The sequence below is a fragment of the Acanthaster planci genome, linkage group LG18 (assembly GCF_054643075.1).
Source record: "Acanthaster planci isolate LZ-2023a linkage group LG18, COTS_SCS, whole genome shotgun sequence".
Lineage (NCBI taxonomy): Eukaryota > Metazoa > Echinodermata > Asteroidea > Valvatida > Acanthasteridae > Acanthaster > Acanthaster planci.
Genome location: NC_141794.1, coordinates 5,505,135 through 5,520,242, shown reverse-complemented (window position 1 = coordinate 5,520,242; position 15,108 = coordinate 5,505,135). Strand labels below are relative to the sequence as shown.

General features: G+C 44.9%; 1 protein-coding gene across 3 annotated transcripts in view; it reads right to left on the bottom strand.

Moving 5' to 3' along the window:
• Window positions 1–15,108, bottom strand: part of LOC110985511 (uncharacterized) — a 48,392-nt gene that overhangs the window by 9,828 nt on the left and 23,456 nt on the right. For 2 of the 3 annotated variants that reach the window (XM_022246582.2, XM_022246583.2), the window contains exons 7-21: window positions 14,872–15,034; window positions 14,040–14,111; window positions 13,501–13,542; window positions 13,026–13,148; window positions 11,910–12,029; window positions 10,119–10,756; window positions 8,945–9,320; window positions 7,847–8,394; window positions 6,948–7,109; window positions 4,949–6,400; window positions 4,236–4,439; window positions 3,242–3,310; window positions 2,304–2,403; window positions 1,299–1,480; window positions 210–370 (exon numbers count right to left, since the gene is read on the bottom strand). In XM_022246582.2, the coding sequence (XP_022102274.2) occupies window positions 210–370; window positions 1,299–1,480; window positions 2,304–2,403; window positions 3,242–3,310; window positions 4,236–4,439; window positions 4,949–6,400; window positions 6,948–7,109; window positions 7,847–8,394; window positions 8,945–9,320; window positions 10,119–10,756; window positions 11,910–12,029; window positions 13,026–13,148; window positions 13,501–13,542; window positions 14,040–14,111; window positions 14,872–15,034 (4,412 nt within the window). Of the gene's footprint in view, window positions 1–209; window positions 371–1,298; window positions 1,481–2,303; window positions 2,404–3,241; window positions 3,311–4,235; window positions 4,440–4,948; window positions 6,401–6,947; window positions 7,110–7,846; window positions 8,395–8,944; window positions 9,321–10,118; window positions 10,757–11,909; window positions 12,030–12,802; window positions 12,977–13,025; window positions 13,149–13,500; window positions 13,543–14,039; window positions 14,112–14,871; window positions 15,035–15,108 lie in introns of those variants that run through there. The other variant, XM_087148915.1, reaches the window with a different exon arrangement.

Below are 15,108 nucleotides of genomic sequence, written 5' to 3'. Positions count from 1 at the left end.
GAGCACAATCTTCAATTTCCAAGAGTGATTAAGTGGCGCACATTATCTGCCAAATGTGTACAAAAAAGTTTGAAGTCAATTTCAACGATACTGTGTATACCTTGTCAAATTGCGCAGTCCAGGTGTAACAATCTGGACCCCAACTTTATAGAATGACCCTATATGGTGCTCCTACTGATTTCAGAACTTAAATTGTATTGGAAGGATATAGTTCAGGTCTGGCTTCCTGTCTCAGCATCCCGGTCAGAATGAACTCTGCACTGACCACCTGCAGGCCGGCCCTGATGGCCGCCTGGCACCTGGCTTCATCGGCATCACAGGATACAATGAGTGTGGATGGGTCTGCTTTCCTTGGCATGCTGCTCAGGAACTGGGTGACAGACAGTAGGTCACAATTTATTGTCAACCTTTCTGATCTTACGACAATACGGGATAATTCACGAGCCATCACCAAGAACAATGTTGCCGGCACACAGACAGCTTTTTTCAAAGTACATCACAGGAAACAGGATGAGCATTTCATCAGCACATTAGCATTTCTCTTCCATTTTTGAGATACATCCAATTTAGGTGAAATGTTTTGTGCATCACTTCAGTAAAGGGACTTATATCATCAAGTGTGTTCTGAAGTGCTGCATAGAAATCGTACAAAAATGTACAAGATAAAATCTATATATGCAAGATGCCATGAAAGAAATATCTTGTAGTGAGATGTGCTGTGAAGTACTCTCGTTGGTGATATTTGCTAAAGGTTCTTAAAGAATCGGCTTTGAATGCTGTCAAAGCCAAATAACAATCCTGCCACGACCAAAAACAGTGCAAATTAGACTTGTATGCTTTGCATGTTGGACATTAACAAAGGATGGAAGATATGTGGCAACACGGAAATTAATCTCTTTCTTTGAGTTGTGGGGTTCTGAGAGGAATTGAATGTTTCCACCAACAAGCTCTGTTCATCATTAGGATGTGCATGCACAAACCGTGCACCTCAAAGTCAATCTGAATGAGAATAGTGCAGGCAGGGCACAATGGTCAATTTTACTGACTGAATGCGCCAAGATGAAAACACTGTGTGCTTTACCACAACTGTCGAGAGGGGAATCTCTTTACCATGCCGAGAAGCTCAAAGAACTGCAGCAACGTTGCTGTCACAGAGACTAGAGCTCAGGAAACCTTGAGTTCAATCCTATCCACGAAAAATCGTGTCTGATAGATATGCTTAAATTTGTATTTAAAAGCTCTTTCAGCTTTCTCTAGTGGTTAGATACAGCAATTACATCTCGGTTCGGCCATCTTACATTTCCCTCGGCACTCCGTATAATCTCCTTCATCTGCGCTGGTTCCGGTTTGACATTGGGCGTCACAAAGAGGCTGAGCTGGGTCAGCACGCCTCCCTGTAGTGCTCTCTGGTGGGACGTTGCATGGCTGAAGCTGTACTGCTTCTCTGCCGCCTTGTCCTGGAGCAGATACGGCGAGGGGTCTGCGAGGACAGAAGAGGGAAAATCAAGGAATCTCAATGGTGAAGATTTTTCCAACGGCGGTAACTTCACAGACTTCAACTATGTCTGAGTATCTGCTGCACGGGCAGATCCACAATCACATCTTTGGAGAGAAGAGGTGGGCCACATTTTTGGGGGGAGGGACGTGAGCATTTCTTTATGCAATCCCATGGGCTTTTTCATGTGCAAGGCAAAATTGGTGGGCTTTTAAACTCACTTTGGGGAGGAAAGGAAATAAACTTGTACTCTCCAAGCAATCATCTATTCAGAACAGTAACCTAAAAATGACGTTCTGGGGGCAATAGCCCCACCCACCCCTTTTCTTCCCCTGATTTACAGTGATCTGCTGGGTCTTTAATCATTGAAACTAAAGGTTGTATGACTTAAATTAAATTCAATCCGGACAAATTGTTCACACTTTTTCTTTGAAGAGTCTAGTAGAGGAAATGACAAGGCAGACAATTTCATTTCAAATCCTGTAATTACACACCCACATGTGCATATTGTTGGTGCGGTGAAGAATTTCTTCAACAGATTAAAATTTGTTCTCTTAAAGGCCTCCATGCACCCGGAAAATAAAGACCTGACCATGATCAGAATATCATATAACAACAGTAGTGTCTTTCAATAAACCTCTGTGTTCATGTGTCTACGTCTCTATGGTGCTCTGTGGACTGTGGGCCCCCGTCCTGTTTCCGAGAAAAACGTATATGTACACTAAGTGGTATGGCATCAGTAGACAGGCCAATTTAATGCCGAGGTCTTCACTGTGAACACAGTCCATCAAAAGCTCACACAACCCACCAATGAATGCTTTATGAAGTTGGCACTGATCCAGCCATTTAGGGTCGATGATCAGAGAACCTCGGGAGAGGCAGCACAAGAACTTCACGGTGCGACGGACCTGTGAACAACCAAAAACTCCAATAGATATGACATCAAACACTTTATCATTTTTCAACTAAAGGAAAACATTTGTGGGGCCAACAGGACTCAATTTTTTTATCCACAGTGATCGGCGGACACCTTCCCTTGACGGCAAACTTTATGGGCTCGCCTTGAGTTGACTCATCTGTCTGGTGATTTACATGTAGCTGCATCTCTGCAACCACTCAGCAATTCAGCACAACATGATGAGCCATCTCGTATGGAAGTGTTCAAAGTCTCATACCTTTGGCAAATTAGTAATTTGAATGTGTTAACCCTTTCAGCCACCACAGTGTACTCATTCCTGAGTTCTCAGTTACGAGCTCCGTGAGTAAGCATGAGATTGTCTGTCATCGGAAAGCTACAACGACCTTTTGGTGAGAGACGCACCATGTGCACCAGTGCATGCTCATGTGACACTGCCATGCTAAGCACACACAACCAATTTCTGTTGGACTGTACAGTCTTCACTGATGCAACAGGGAGCCAAGTCGATACAGTCCCAACCAGCCATTCTCTTCTCTGCCAGTGAGGGGGGTATTTCTACTCAAACAGGCAGGGCAAGTTCGGGAGGGATCATAACCACACATTAATAAAACTGATAAACTTCAGATAAAAAATAAGAAGTTTATCTGGAGTATTAGGTAACCCGGTCAGTTTTTGGAAGTCATTAAGCTATGTAAGCCCACACTGCAGAGATGTCCCGAAATTGCTTAAAGGTACGATGAGCAGGGGTAGTAATGAGCCTTGAGCATAAATAATACGATAGCACCAGACTACCATTTTTGTAATTAAACACAATGTCAGTAACATACCTTATCTGTGACTAGATGAGTGCAGTCAAAGACAGATTCTACCAACTCACCGCCCAGACTTGTTACAATCTAAGACAAAAACATAAAGGGCCCTTCAATCTAGACATGACCAAAACAATTCAAAAGTTAGATTGTTTCAGAAAACCAGTTACACTTTCAAACATGTGGATTTAATGGTAAACATTGCAAGCACAATGTCATCCACAAGCCGAGAGATAAACAACATTTTAATTTGCATACTGAAACAATGTGTACGAAAGTATTGCTTTAACCACTTCCTGCCGGGGACTCCAGGATCGGAGACGTATGGTTTATATGGGTGGCCGGGGTCTCTGAACTTGGACAAAGGAAACAGGGCCCTGTAACAAAAGACCGTACTCCGAACAAAAGACCAGGCTGCTGGGAATTACCGACATTTTTCACTCTCAAGAGTAGTGATAATCCAGCCGTGTTTTGAAACCATATACCAGGGTTTGGGGGCATTGAGAGCGAGCGAATTACCACCGGGGACAAAGGCGCTCCACCACCGCAGCAATGAGCTTTACAGCACCGATGCACGCTAATCTGGCCCCTATTGAAAAGAGGTCAGCAGTGCACTCAGCCAGGTTCATGAACAAAAGAAAGTTATACAACACCGCACATTCCGGGCTCTGTTGACAAGGCTGCTGGCCTAGCTGAAATACTCGGGCGTCAATGAAGGTCACCTCTCAACTTAGAGTAGTGCCTGAAGATTACTTGGTGCGGCTTTAAACGACCGTTAAATGAAATGATGAATTTTTGAAGAATTTTGAAAACGGAAAAAATGATAGTCATGCCAGCCCAGCATCACCAACATTGAAAAATGCCCTGGCATGAAGTGGTTAATCATGAAAACATAAGTAAATTTACACTAATACTTGGAAGCCAATTAACTGTCAAATTTCTTAGAATCGGGCACTGTTATTTATTTACTTCTTTCAGAAAAAGGTTGCAAATAAGGTTATCTAACTCTCACCTTTTCCCATGCCTTGTTGACAACCCCAGTGAACATGACCTTTGGCTTGGTCTCACTGGATCGTTTCCGTAGTGACGGACTAGTGACCTCGTGTTCAGGTGTGTCTGGGTCTTTGCGTTTTTTGTGCGGTGTAGGGCTTGGAGTGGTTTGGGCGGGTGCAGCCCTCTTACCACGCCTATTACTGCTGGGCGTGGCGGCAGGTTGCTGGTAAAAAGATGGACAAACAAGTTTCCTTCTTTAAATCGTTCATTTGAAGTGTTACTTGTGAAACAACATCAAATTGAACCATATTGCACAACATCCTTAAAACTCAAAAATAAAAGTAACGTGGGGCCGTATGACCTTGTGGTCAGGGTTTGTGACTCTCAAATCATAGGGTCAGGGGTTTGAATCCGGCAGGTGCATGTTATGACCTTAGGCAAAGTCACAGCACCCTAGCTGTACACTCTCCAAGGAGCTGTGTTGTTTCTAAGGATGATTCCCAGTCCAGTAAGTGGGGACAGTAATGATTCAAGTGCATTCAGCCTTCATGCTAAATATACTGTGCAGGCACTCCAGCAATTTTGTGACACGCATGAACACCGCTACTGTCGCACTTCTTTGAACCATGTTTACGTGACGTGTGACCGAAGTTCATTTCTCAATTTAAAGGGTCTTTAAATTCGGAGATGAACTAAGGCCACACGAGAACGATAGTATTGACCACTCCTCACCTCTTCTTTTTGTGGTGTTTCCGACACTGTAGAGTTTCTTCCCTTCTTGCTGCCTCGCCCCTGTGAGGCCACTGCCATCTTGTCTGGAGTCACTGTCTGTGGCTCTGAGGTTGCAGGAGGAGGTTCTGTTGACCTCTGACCTTCCTCTTGCTTGGCCCCTCTTCGGCCACGCGCCGCTCGCTTCACCGGTTCTGGGGCGACGAATGTATCCTGTTTCCAAGCCAGCTTACTGGGCGACTTTTCTCCTGTCTCTGGTGTGCTTGGCTTGGCACGGCTGGACCGTGCCGTGGTCCTTGATGACAGTGATTCAGATGACAGTAAAGATGGGCTCTCGTTGGATTCCAGGCTGTCCAGCATGTTCTCCATCTTTGAGCTGCTTTTTTCAGGCTGACTTTTTAACCTTCCCTGGTCTTCTGTAACAGCAATGCTGAAGTCTGTTATGGAGGATTGTTTCAATCCCTTTGTCTGCGGCGCCACCACTGATTTGGGTTTTCTGCCTCGTTTCGCTGGAACGGCAATTTTATCTGATTCAATCGCAGCTTCTTTGGTTTGGTTTCGAGATGACCTGTTCCCCTCAGCACTACTACTGGTAACATCTCTGCTCTTCTCAACTGTTTCTGAAGCATTACTGGCTTGCTGATCTCTCTCAGATTTTGTTTGTGTTTTTTCCGAGGTTTCAGCCAGATTGCCCTTTGACGCTGCTGACCGTCTTGGCTGCCTCTTTCCTGCTGGTGTGGCTGGCAGTCTGCCCTCCTCAGCAGGAGCCTCACTGACCTGCTGAGCAGACTTGTCCATCTTGCCTGAGGCCATTCCTGCAGTTTTGCTGGCATTGCTCCTCCTTCCTCGCCGAGGCTTCACCGAGTCATCACTTTGCTTCCCATCGCAGGCTGTCACTTGGATTCTGACTGTGCTGATGTTCAGCTCTGCCGTCTCCACTGGCAGGCTGGACGTAGAGGACAGCGACTCCGTGTCGTCTGAGTCGTGGCCTTCTATGGCCTTCTTGTAGCTGGCCTGCCGCCGTGAAGTCCTCCGGGCCGGGGCTTTCCCCTTGAGGCAATTCTCGTTGTTGTTGGCCTCGGGCACCTCAAGCCCACCGACGGACGACCAGACCATACCGCCGCCTTCCTTCAACTCCAGGGTGTCCTCCTCAGAATCCCCATCAGCAGGCTTGGACGGGGTTCCTGTGACGTTCCCAGTACCTTCAACGACGTCCCTGCTTTCCTTCTGCTTAACCTTGACAGCCCTCTTGGGCCTGACCTCATCTGAGGCTTGCTCCACTCCAGGAGCTGAGCGGAACTCCTTTGATTTCCTCCGTGTGGGCTTGGCATCTGTCTCAGTGACTCTTGTTGTCATTGGAGTGTCGTCCTTGAACCTAGCTGGGACCGTCCTCCCTCTGGCTGATTTCCGAAGGGGTGGAATTTTTTCTTCTGGAGTAGCTTCCTCTGGAGGTGTCTGGTAGTTTGAGAAAAATCACAAGAAAATGTGATTAATTATCAGCCATCAGTTATGATGAATGAAAGATTTACACTTCAAAGAATATTCACTTTAAAGACAAAAAGCTACTTCTAAAGTGTGCACATGGTTCCTGATAAACTGTATTGGTCTGTGCATGGCCACTGCAATTGTACCTGGCACTACTAAGCCTGCTACTGACACTGCATTCATGCATTGATTCATGAACAAAAATGGTGAACAGGTTTGTGACTACTTTTCACCAGAATATGCACAAAGTATTGGTATCTTTGCATGGTAGAGAAGTATCAGAGCTATTGCGGAAATGGTACTGAAGAATATGCCACTGATAGCGACAAATTACACCTTGAGCATAGTAAAGCTAAGCAAAGAGAGCACTTCTTCAACAAAAGCAGGTTACCAACTAAATGCCATGCACTTTAAATTTCTTGTGACCGGTTCCCTGCTGATATTTGCTTAGCACATCAAAATGTGCCAAGCAGTATTTTCTGTTCTTTGAGACGGGACCTTGCTGGTTGGAATCTACCTGTTCCTTGAAGGCCACTCTGCGTCCTCCCTGGGGCAGCCTCTTCTCTGGGCTGGCCATGGCGGAGCGGGCCGGCACCTTGCGCAGCATGGAGGAGACGCGAGAGATTCCTGCAAGAGGCTGGTTCTCTTCCTCTCTTTCATCTTGGCTGTCCGGGACTTGCTGGAATCAAGCCACAAAAAGAGAAAGATTCAAAAGGCTGAAATGTTTCCGTTCCACTGGTTAGGTACGTGTATTAAGCCCCATCCAGATTACATGGCTACAGTTGGAAATAACGCGTGTCCATGAAAATGCACAGTAGTAGCTTCTATAGGTGGTGTGATATCTTAAGCAATAACCAAACTTGAATATGGCCTACTTCTAGAGGAGGAAAGGACCGAACACGGTCTGGAGATGCTTCCAAAGTCTCGAATTGGTTTCGAAGAAAAGAGAAACGAGTAAAGATCTCTTTTACTTTGAACTATTAACCCTTCTATGCTGAAGTCACTCTTTGGGTCATTTGGTAAACACCTCAAAGAAGCACAGCTGTGTCTTGTGCACTGCACCAACAGTCCCTCACAGGAATATCAGATTGCACTTTTGTGCTGCCCAACGACTGTGCTTCACTGTTTCACGTGCATAACTGTGCAGTAAACCAAATGCAGTGAAGAGGACTGCACAAAAGACCCTGGGTCATTTTGTGCCGACAACCTACTGTGTACACCCTGAACCTGTGCATGTTTGAGTTCCATATAGAAACTACATGCTCACCAGTGACTGTGGGCATTTGTGCACATTTGTGCTGTAAAACCAAAGGTGGGTTAAGGTACAAGTGCTGCTGTCTGGGAGATGAGAGAACAGCTCACTGAATGAAAATAGAGAGATGCCGTTGAGTACTGAAAGTGGAATGGGTGTCTTACTGTTTCACTCCCTGCTTCAGCTCCAATGACCTTGGTTTCCATGGAGGTGCCGTCCTTTTCCTCTTGTCTAACCTCTTCGTTGTCTTGTCTTTTTCCCCGAGCAGAACTCCCGTGCAGTTTTCTCTTTGCCATCACAATTGCTTTGTCCTGATCCGCTGGAAGCATCGGCCGATCGGTGGTGGAGGTTGACGGTTTCCCATGGATTTCTTGCATTTGGCCGTCTTCTTTGTCCAAGCCGTAGTTCCGTGATGCTGCTGCTGTGTCGTCTCCATCCTCTGTAGTGTTGTACTGCAGGGTCGGTGCGTCCCGCTCGGCACGGGTGCCAGGTGTTTTGTTATCTTTGTCAATGCCATACGCCAGCGTGGTGCCAGTAGTGTCGTCCTCATCTTCTGTTGTAGTGTCGTACTGCAGGGTCGGGGCATCAGGCTCACTGTGAATGTCTGGTGTTTCGTCTTCGTCTTTGCCCGTGCCGTATGCCTGCGTGGTCACTGTCGTGTCATCGTCATCCTCTGTAGTGCTACACTGAAGAACTGGGGTGTCTGCTTTGTCTGCGAAATAATAACCCCGACCAACATGTGAAACATCGTTACTGAGCTCATGCCTATATGTAGAATGTCCTCCTGGCAACGAACTTTACCTGTGAGATAGCGCAAGTCAAGGACAATTTGTACTGTGCATCCGAGGCACAGGTACCCTCACTCTGCAGTGAAATGTTCAATTGTAAACTCACTATCCCTAAACTAAGGACCAATTTCCTTTGTTCGGGACATAAACTCGATAAACCCAGGAAACCTTGGAAAAAGCAAACTGGACGCAGCAGTTGTTTTTTTTTAATCATTTGTAAGGCCGTTAAGTGCTCACGGTGAAATACATTACATCCATTAAAAATACCACACCAATGCTACTCCAGTGGGAACGACGATCACTCCACTGCTCAAGAACTTGACCTGATACTGTGTATTACATGTAAACTAATATGCTACAGCATGGAGCTACCACTATGGACTACCAAAGAGAACTCACCACTGGGCAAAAGTGCAACCAGCCACTTCTCTCGAATTTGCAATCCTTTAATTCCCGCCGAAAGTCAGTACGTACCTGATTGTTTCATTCCGTCAGCCGGTTGGGTTTCCATCTCGGCAAATCTATTAATCCTCTCCTCTCCCGCATCCGGTGACATCTCGGTATCCATAGGCTCCTCCTCGTCATAGGCCAGCGTGGCCTCCTCACAGTGACTGTCCACTGCCTCATCATCATCAGGAATCTCTCTGACTTGTCTTGAGGCCACACTGTCTGAGTTATCGTCGTAGGCCAATGTGGGTGCTTCCGCACTGACGATCTTGGAATGTTGCTTTCGGTCTGTTTGCGGTCTCCTTCTATATGTCTTTGGTTTTGCTTGTTCTTCATCCAAGTCCGAATCAGTTGTGGTGTAGGCCTGAGTTTCAGCCGCTACTAATGCAGAAATGTCCATGTCCTTCCATGAAAGCAGAATATTTACAAAATTAAAAAGTTGAAGCTTTTCAAATAATTTATAATTTGGGCAAAGGATGTAGCTTTGGAGTATGTAATTCCTTGCTTGGATTCCTTCATATATATTTGAATTGTCTCCGACACTGTGACTTTCAATACATTTCACCTCTTACAGTGAGGAATGCTTGATTTATGGGTAATTCTAGAACTTAGGGGTCCACATTTTCCAATTTCCAAGCGTGATGAATTTAGGCAAATTACCTGCCCAACAAATAGTAGTAGCTTGAAATCAATTCCAGTGATATTTCCATGTCAAATAGCAGAGGTCAGATGTAACAGGGACACAAAAATGTCACACTTTTGGACCCCTAATGTCTGGAACTATCCTTACATCACTTAAACTCAGGTGTTCCAAAATGGAACCAATGAGCTCATTTATTGAAGAATGGCTGTTTGTCTCACTCATTCCTCAAAAAACCTGCTAGCCAGTGTCATCTAAACTAAACGTATATCAATAGGTTGGTGTACCCTATGTTCGTGCTCTCTGTAGGCACACAACGTCAACCAACGCAGACTCTAGCTTGCATTTTATAGCCACTTCTTTTAACACTAAAAGATAAATTAAGCAATGCACATGAAGGCTCTTTCTAGTTTCCCTGAATTGGGAGAAGCAGATTTCCTCATTTTCATCCAACGAAAATGTGATTGTTTAAAGAATTACTAAATCCCTTGTTTCAGGAAAGCAATGAAATTTCTAAGCAATATGATAAGCATTAAAATAAAATGTTACTGGATTTCTAACCTCTTCATTATCTTCCTCTGTTGTGTAAGCCAGCGTTGGCTCTAGGCATATATCCACGTCGCCCTCCGGACCGCTCTTGTCTACTGCAACTCCCATATCGTACCTCAATGTTGGCTCAGCTTCCTTTGTTCTTTGGTCGTTTATATCACTATCAGTCTTGGCCTGATCAGGTCCGGTACCTGGACTCTCTGACTCCATATCATACTTGAGAGTTGGGTCCAAGGTGTTCATGGCCCTGCGCTTCCGCAGATCAAACTCATCGTCCTCGTCAGACTGGTCGTCTGTGTCAGCACAATAGGCCTGGGTAGCCAGGTCGGGAAATGCCAGCGTCGAGGCTTCCATGTCATCAGGGCTCATGCTCCCACGAGGGCGCCCTTTGGCCACTGCAGTCTTGCCGCCCACAGACTCGTCCGCTTCTTCGTCCGACTGGTCATCGGTGTCTGGGCAGTAGGCCTGGGTCGCCAGGTCCGTGTATGCCAGTGTCGATGTCTCACCGTCTTCGTCACTGTGGCCTTGAGGGTTCTTCTTTGCCTCAATGGCATCCTTATGTTGAGGGTAGTGTTTGGGTCTTCCTGGTCTCTTCGCAGGACTTGTCTCATCGTCAGTGGAAAGATTGAAAATCAGAGTTGGTTCCAGACCTACAAATACAAGAAAAAGAAGGATCAACAGCTTCATGAGTCAGAATCAAACAGAACAGTTTCGCCTCTGGGCTCTTTGAACTGGAGGGGATAGCCTTTAGTTATCACAGCACAGTTTCTTGGGTGTTGGTTGGATTTTGTGGAGTCTTGCTGATACTTTTGTCATGTTTGTGTCCCAAATGAAGGAGCCTGCACACATTTAACATGCTTCAAACTTCCATTAATAGCTATGCAAGTTGAGACAAACCAGTCAAGATACACTGAAAACTTAACAACAACAAAAAAATACAAAGAAAGAAAAGAGACAAGTGTGGGGAAAGTCCAGAACAGACAGATACTTCTTCACATCACTTAAAACTTCAAATGACACTCTAAACTGTTAAACACAGGGGTCTTTGAAACAGATTCTGCAAGGATCAACATGTCTGGCCCATTACCTTTTTAGTTATTGTATACTTTTGGTCACTTGTAGCCAGCAGTTTGCTCCAGTTTCCTTACATTTCTGAACTTGGATAAACAACTCACATACTTGAGGAAGTTAACCACATCCTGCCGGGGAGCCCGTTTTCGGGTACCTTGGGTTTGTACGCATAGCTGGGGTGTCTGATATCGGACAAAAGAGCTTGGGCCATGTACCAAAGACCGTACTCGGAACAAACAACAGAGCTGCTGGGAATTGCCAACATTTTTCAGCTGTCAATAGCGGAGGAAATCCGTCGTTGTTTTGAAAGATTATATCACTGTTTGTGGCATTCAGCACGAGCGGATTACCACAGAGGACAAAAGTGCTCCAGCACTCCAGAGATGAGCAAACAATACCGCTGCACACTAATCTGGCCCGTTTTCACAAGACACCAGAAGCACACTGTGCCAGTTTCGGGAACAAAAGAAACTCATGTAACACTGCACAATCTTTTTACAAGGCAGCAGGCCTGGCTGAAATTCTCTCGCGCCAATAGATGTTGTCTGTTCGAGTAGAGTAGCCACCTGACAAACACTCTATAGGGTTTAGGCGTTCAGGGAAAAAAAATAAGGATTTTGGGAGATTTTTGAAAACCGAAGATATTGAAAAATTGCCCGAATGTAGGCACTGCGTTTTTAAAAGCACCCGACGGGACAATGGTTAAGGGGTGAAAGTTCTTGTCTAGCTTACTTATTTTCTTGTTCTTTGTTTTGCCCTTGGCAGGCTCCATCTCGTCCTCAGAGTCTGGCACACCAAAAGCCTGGGTGGGTGCATCAAACAGGCCCTGCCTTCTGATCTCGTCAGCGTCATCTGTAGTCGTTACAGGCAAACACAGCATTAAATGCCACACAAAGATGTTACTACCGGTAACTCTGCCGCGACTTGGATCACAACTTATGCAGGAGAATTAATTATGGAGGAACAATGGGTCCGGTAACTGGTCATGGTTTAAAGGGATAACTTTGTCACAGTTAATTTAAATAGCTTTTAACAGGATGACATTTTATGAACCTGGGAGAACTTCGTAACAGTTGGGAATGGTTAACATAACAAGTCATATTAGAAACAATTCTTCACGCTGTTAGGGCCCTGTTTCCCTCAGCGTTTCTTAACACCCGGTTTGGAGTTAACCAAGCCTCCATCTGTTTCGTAACGACCATTGCAGTCAGCACAGCAAAAGCATGCATAATTCCAGAGAAAAAAAAAGTTGCTTAAATCAGTGATGAAAGAATAGAAATTTGGTCAGATCTTTTGAAATAATGTACAAAAGCACACAAATTCCAATAAAGAGTAAAAGCCAACCCGCAAGTATTTACAAGAATTAATGCAAAATCAAAAACCAGTAGCAGAACCAGAACACACACAGAGCAAAGACTCGGCAGAAAGAGAACACTAGAGCTGACCACAATCTGAGTAAGAACTAAACTCAAAAACAGACCTTGAGCCCTTGTGTTTGCCTTAACACGTATACAATAAGTCACTTAAAGATGTGTACTGATTCTTCATATGTACGCATTTCACCTCTGCTTCCCGGGTTCGAATCCCATCAAAGACAACACATGGATTAGGTTCTCAGTTCTTACCTGAATCGATTGGTTTTACCCAGAATATTCCTCTGGGGTTTTCCTCCCACCTCTAAAACTGTAACTGCTTCTCATTGTCAACTCTCTACAGGTTTCCCCAGGCTTGTGAGTTACAGTGCTTGGGTGCTCTTGAGGGATCCGTGGTTTCTCAACAAGAAATAATAAACAATTATAATCAAAAACATGCAACGATTCGGTTTGTGGGGAACTATGGCAAATTTACCCTCATCTGATTCCGTGGTTGCCAGGTAGGCCTGTGTTTCCTGCTCATCCGTGCCTCCATAGGGCTGAGTGGGAGCCACGGCAAGTGCATTAACATCCAGCGCAGAATGTCGACTTCTTCCGGCTGAAAAATACAGAAAAAAGTCACAAGTTTGCTCAGGCGGGACTTGAGCCCATGACCACCTGTTTACACAGATGTCTGGCCATTCCACTTCTAAGCTTGTCAAGGGTTGGCTGACCAGGTTTGAGTTGATGGGCAGTGGTGAGTACGTTAGGCAAACTTTCATAATGTATAATTTATGTATCACAAATAGGCAATGCCACATTGGGGAAACACTTTACTTTTTGAAAAATAAATAAAGCAAGCAACAGAAAGCATAGGTACACTGACTCAAAACTAGTACAACGAAATAGTTAATGAGTTAATTCAACAGTGAGAAAAACCCAACTACTCAATTTTCAAATAGAATACTTACTGGTGCTTTCTTCAATATCTGATTCATTCACGACAGTGCTCTCTGCAATTGAAAAGAGATGGAAAAAAATCTCAAGAACAACTGTGCTTGAAAAGTCGATGGCAATGAAATTTCATTTTGAGCGGAGTGAAATCAATTCATGTAGATATCCCTGAGACTACAGTTGACCAGAGTGGTGACAGAGGCCGTGCAGACATGATCCCACCATCTACATGTATACTTGCAGGGTCAGGAGATGGGTTGAGCTGCCAAACATTCCCGGAGTTCTCAGCTTCCTGGCTTGTGCGCACACATCCTGGTGCGGCAAGTATCACTCGGCGGCAGTGCCCATCAGCATGAACAAATAGGAGGTCAAAGGACGAAAGACTGCACGACAGTTGCTGAAATCATTCCGAGTCAGCATTTGTGGCACTAGGCTTTACTTGAAAAGTTGCCTCTTTCTCTTGAATTCTGGCCAAATCGAGATATTGGATCAAAAATAATACCATCTGGAGGCAGTTGGCCCTACCCTCTTCTGTCCTACAATAGTAACAACTCACCAGCTAAGGGTTTGGAGGCTGGTGTCTCTGCTACACTCCCAGGAGATATGGAGCTATCTGCTACTGCTTTCACTGTCAGAAGAAGAAGAAACAACAAAATGATCAACATGTAGAATGTTCCTAATTCAATGAACTAACGGTAACAAACTTAACATGTACATGGGTAATTCCAGAAATGAGGGGTCCAAAAGTGTGACATGTTTATGTCCCTGTTACATCTGACCTTTGTTATTTGACGCGGAAATATCGCCGAAACTGATTTCAAACTATCAATATTTGTTTGGCAGGTAATTTGCATTAATTCATCACTCTTGGAAATCAGAGAATGTGTTCTGAGCTTACAAAATCATAGGTCAGATGTGACAGGGACATGAAAAACATGGACCCCTAATTTGTGGATTAACCCGCATGTACTGTGCTTACTATCCACAACTCAATTTATAGATTAGTGCCGTGATTTTTTGCTACATTCTTGTATTTGGTCAAAGCCATTTTAAAATCAAAGGCTTCCAACAGACATGAGAATGGATGAAAACCTTTCATGGCAAAGTCTCAAAGTTGGACATGCACAAAACCTCTTCAAAAAGGAAAAAAGTGAAGGCAATTGTGAGGTACTTGTAGACAATTACATCATCTGCCATAAAAATGGAAAATATGCCTATGGGGAAAACATGTGCTGTTCAATTAATGTAAACTGTAATAAAAAAAAAACAGATCAATGTATGCCCCCAAAATATCCACAAACTTGAGGCCCTGTCTACAGTGTCGGTGAGATACCGGTCTGTTTGAGCTTGGCAACTATGTCAAATTCAACCCTCCACACCTTCCTCACCTGTTTCTGTGGGTATATTCTCATCTGAGCTCTCGGCAAAGACCAGGGTGGCTAACTCCCGCTGTGGTGTCTCGAGGATGACCGTCTGCTTTTTCTCTGTCTCCGGTGGGGCCTGAGTCGGTTGCACGATGTCGTAGCTGGAACTGGAACCAAAATCTGTGTCCTGGCAGAGGGATCAATGATAATGCCGATGAGAACAAGGAAATGTGCGTGACTCACTTGAAACTCTATTGGCAA